The sequence below is a fragment of the Mastomys coucha genome, unplaced genomic scaffold (assembly GCF_008632895.1).
Source record: "Mastomys coucha isolate ucsf_1 unplaced genomic scaffold, UCSF_Mcou_1 pScaffold5, whole genome shotgun sequence".
In the NCBI taxonomy this organism is placed as follows: Eukaryota; Metazoa; Chordata; class Mammalia; order Rodentia; family Muridae; genus Mastomys; species Mastomys coucha.
The window spans coordinates 112622055-112626244 of NW_022196911.1; the positions used below are offsets into that span (position 1 = coordinate 112622055).

Below are 4190 nucleotides of genomic sequence, written 5' to 3' on the forward strand. Positions count from 1 at the left end.
AAAAAAAAAAAAAAAAAAAGAGAGAGAGAAAATGATCAAGGACTGTAGAGATGGCTCAGCAGTTAAGAGCACTTGTTGCTGTGAGTTCCAGGACAGCCAGGACTATACAGAGAAACCCTGTCTCAAAAAAACAAACAAACAAACAAAAAAGAGCACTCGTTGCTCTTTGTAGAAGACCTGAGTTCAATTCCCAGTACTCATATCAGGTGACTCACAACTGCCCAGAACTCCAATTCAAGGAAATTGAACCCTCTTCTGGCCTTCAGAGGCATGTACTGCACACACACACACAAGTAAAAATAAAATCTTTTAAAAAAGAAAAAGCTAAGGGGCAGGAGTGATAGTTAAGTAGTTAAGAGCTCTTTTTGATCTTGAAGAGGCCCAGGTTCCCATCACTCACATAGCTGCTCATAGACCTCTCTGTAATTCCAATTCCAGGGGATCCAGTGCCTTCTACCTCCACAGACAATGGGCATACAAGCAGTACAAGGGTATACATGCAAGTAAAACACTCATACACATTTAAAAAAGAAAACCAGAACTTTAAAAAGGAGTTCTGGAATGGATGTAATCCAGCGTATGAAGTGCTGGGGATCCAACCCATGCTTGGCCGCACTGAGCCACATCCCCAGCTGCACAATGCAGACAGGATATGCCGGATTAAAGGCACAAGATGACAAGGTTACCATGTTGTAGCCAGTGTTTGATTAGAATGAGTCAGGCTCCTTTGTTTCTTTCTGTTTTATCTATAGCTGTCTCAAATAGTTGGGCTGGAAAGATGGCTCAGCAGATAAGAGCTCTCTGGCTGCTTTTTGAGGAGGACCTGGGTTGGATTTCCAGTACCCACATGATAGCTCACAAATGACTGTCACTTGAGTTCCAGGGGATTCTTTACCCTCTTCTGGCTCTTCAGGCCTTTGCTCATACAAACACATACAGGCAAACAGTCATACACATAAAATAAAAATAAAAACCACCTCTATGGCAGAGTTGAGCAGCCATAGAGGCCGTTTTGTTCACAAAGACTGACTCCATACGTGCATTCTTCTGTTTTCTGTTATTTTCTGAGACATGGTCTCTCTGTGTGCTTCTGGCTGTTCTGAAACTTCTCTGGTAATCCAGGCTGGCCTTGAACTCAGGGATCCTCCTGCCTCTGCCTCCCAAGTGGTAGGATCAAAGGTGTGAGCCACCACCGCCCTGCTAACATGTACTTCTATACAGGTCTCTGCTTTATGAACTCGATGGAGAATGGAGAGTACAGTGCAAGAGTGATTCTCTCTCTAGCTCTTACTTATGGATAATGTATATGAGTAAGTGTGTGATGCAGGCGTGTACATTAACATTCGAACTCATAACCTATTAAAACAAAAAACAAAAAACTTCTACTTCCAAAGCCCTTCCTACTGGAGCTAGTGTGTGTTTTATAAAAAAGAAAGAAAGACCTAGGATATGTTTGGTAGAAGCGAGGTATGGTGAAGTGGAAGGGGGTGCCTCTGTGGGCCCATGCTGAGGCATCCCTTCCCCTGAGGGACCAGCCACATAATGGGATAGTATAGAATAGAGTTTATTTAAGGCATGGGAAGGGGAGTTGAGGAAGGAGTAGAGATAGAGAGAGAGGGGTGGGGAGAGAGTGTAGAGGAGTAGAGGCTGGCCATGAACAAATGGTGAGAGAGGAAGAAGGGGAAGGGAGTAAGAAATTGAGGAGGGGGCTGGAGAGATGGCTCAGTGGTTAAGAGCGCCGACTGCTCTACTGAAGGTTGTGAGTTCAAATCCCAGCAACCACATGATGGCTCACAGCCATCCGTAATGAGATCTGATGCCCTCTTCTGGGATATCTGAAGATAGCTACAGTGTACTTACATATAATAAATAAATACATCTTTAAAAAAAAAAAAAGAAAGAAAGAAATTGAGGAGGGGCCAAGCAGCCCCTTTTATAGTAATTCAGGCGTTACCTGGCGTAACTGTGGGGCGGAGCCTAGAGGAAATGCTAACAGCTTGTCTTCCAGATGTGGAAAATCTCTCATGTCTTGTGGTTGACTTGGTTTATCAGGAATCTTCAAAATCCCTTCCCAACTATTTGGAGCCTGGTGCCAACAATGCTGCCTAAACCTGGGATCTATTACTTTCCCTGGGAAATCAGAGGTGGCCAAGTCCCTGAAGGAAGCACATTGCGAACATTTGGCAGGTAAGGTTCGTCTCTTCATGTGGTGGGAGCTAGCTAGCTAGACACTCCTAAAACACCCTATGAATATGGTTTTAATATAATCTAGCCTAATTGTGAATACACACACACAATTGTGTTAGTTGTATGTTGTTATGTCACAAATTACCTGAGAGTAAAGTGATACACGCATGGGGCACGCTGTCACTGTTTGTGAAGCTGGTGCAGGAACATCTCAGGTTTAAGGCCTGCTTGGGTAGCTTGGCAATGTCATTTCTCAAAAAAGAAAAAACTAAAACTGGGCATGGTGGCTCCCGCCTTTAATCCCAGCCTTGGGAAGCAGAGGTGGGTGAGTTCAGGGCCAGCCTGGTCTACCTGTTGAGTTCCAGACCAGCCAGGGAAACATACTGAGACCTTGTCTCTAAAAAAATTCACAAGGCCGGGCGGTGGTGGCGCATGCCTTTAATCCCAGCACTTGGGAGGCAGAGGCAGGTGGATTTCTGAGCTAGAGGCCAGCCTGGTCTACAGAGTGAGCTCTAGGACAGCCAGGGCTATACAGAGAAACCCTGTCTCAAAAAGCCAAAACAAACAAACAAAAAAAAAATCACAAAGTTCAAAGCAAGAGTAAGAATTTGAGGGTGCTGGAGAGATGGCTCAGCGGTTAAGAACACTGACTGCTCTTCCAGAGGTCCTGAGTTTAATTCCTAGCAACCACATGGTGGCTCACAACCATCTGTAATGGGATCTGATGCCCTCTTCTGATGTGCCTGAAGACAACTACAGTGTACTCATATACATAAAAATAAATAAAAATAAATCTTTAAAAAGAGCAAGAACTTGGAGCTGGTGAGATGGCTCAGCGGTTAAGAGAACTGACTGCTCTTCCAAAGGTCCTAAGTTCAATTCCCAGCAACCACATGATGGCTTATAACCATCTGTACAGTTATGGTGTATTCATTCATATTCATAAATAAATAAATAAATTAATTAATTAATTAAAAATAAATAAATAAATAAAAAGAGCAAGAACTTAAAAGATACCCTATCTGTATGGTAGTGGAAAACACATGTTGTGTTCAGATCTGTTGCTTATATTTTATTTCTGAGATCAGATTGAGGCCAAGCATGGACTTCCGTGTATTTGCTGGCCTCTTCAAACCTTTGGAGCTCAGTGGTGGGCTTATCTGTGAGTAAAAATGATCACACTTCCTGTGCCCCCAGGTTGTATCTCTATGACATGGCACGCTCTCTCGTGACCCTGGCAGCTCCACAGAAACCTGATCAGTGCCAACTGCTCGTCTGCACCAACTTGGTGGAGCCTTTTGAGGCGCATGTGAACTTCCTGTACATGGTTCTTGGGGAGCTGGAGCGTATGGAGGGTAAGGTGTCCTGCCTTCAACCTGCTTCACCCTGGCTCCTGAGCTGGAGGATCTTCTCTGTAAATTGTGAATGCCCTGGGCCTGGGACGCACGCCTTTAGTCTCAGCACTTGGGAGGCAGAGGCAGGTGGATCTCTGTGAGTTCAAGGCCAGCCTAGCTACATAGTGAGTTCAGGACACCCAGGGCTACATAGAGAGACTTTGTCTAAAACAAAGACAAATAAAAGAACCAGGGAATGGGCTGAGGCAATAGCTCAGTGGTTAAAGTGCTTGCCACAGAAGTGTCGCTTCTCAGAACACAATGAAGCTCAGTAGATGGCTTTCTCTCCTTCTTTCTTTTTTCTTTTGCTCCTCCTTTCTTTCTTTCTCTCCTTTCTTTCCTCCTTTCTTTCTTTCTCTTCTCCTTCCTTCCTTCTTTTCTTTCTTTCAAAAGATTTATTTATTTATTTTATGTATATGAGTACATGCTGTAGCTGTACAGATAGTTGTGAGCCTTCATCTGGTTGTTGGGAATTGAATTTAGGACCTGTGTTTGCTCCCATTGGCCCTGCTCACTCAGGCCCAAAGATTTATTTATTATTATAAATAAGCCGGGCAGTGGTGGTGCACGCCTTTAATCCCAGCACTTGGGAGGCAGAGGCAGGTGGAT

The 4190-nt window shown here is 44.2% G+C and overlaps 1 protein-coding gene across 3 annotated transcripts in view; it reads left to right on the forward strand.

The window, feature by feature from the left end:
* The window catches only part of Ten1 (TEN1 subunit of CST complex), a 19651-nt gene that overhangs the window by 5329 nt on the left and 10132 nt on the right, over positions 1 to 4190 (forward strand). For 2 of the 3 annotated variants that reach the window (XM_031351791.1, XM_031351793.1), the window contains exons 2-4: positions 1222 to 1310; positions 2053 to 2187; positions 3385 to 3542. In XM_031351791.1, the coding sequence (XP_031207651.1) occupies positions 1294 to 1310; positions 2053 to 2187; positions 3385 to 3542 (310 nt within the window). In that variant the 5' untranslated portion in view covers positions 1222 to 1293. The remainder of the gene's footprint in view (positions 1 to 1221; positions 1311 to 2052; positions 2188 to 3384; positions 3543 to 4190) is intronic. The other variant, XM_031351792.1, reaches the window with a different exon arrangement.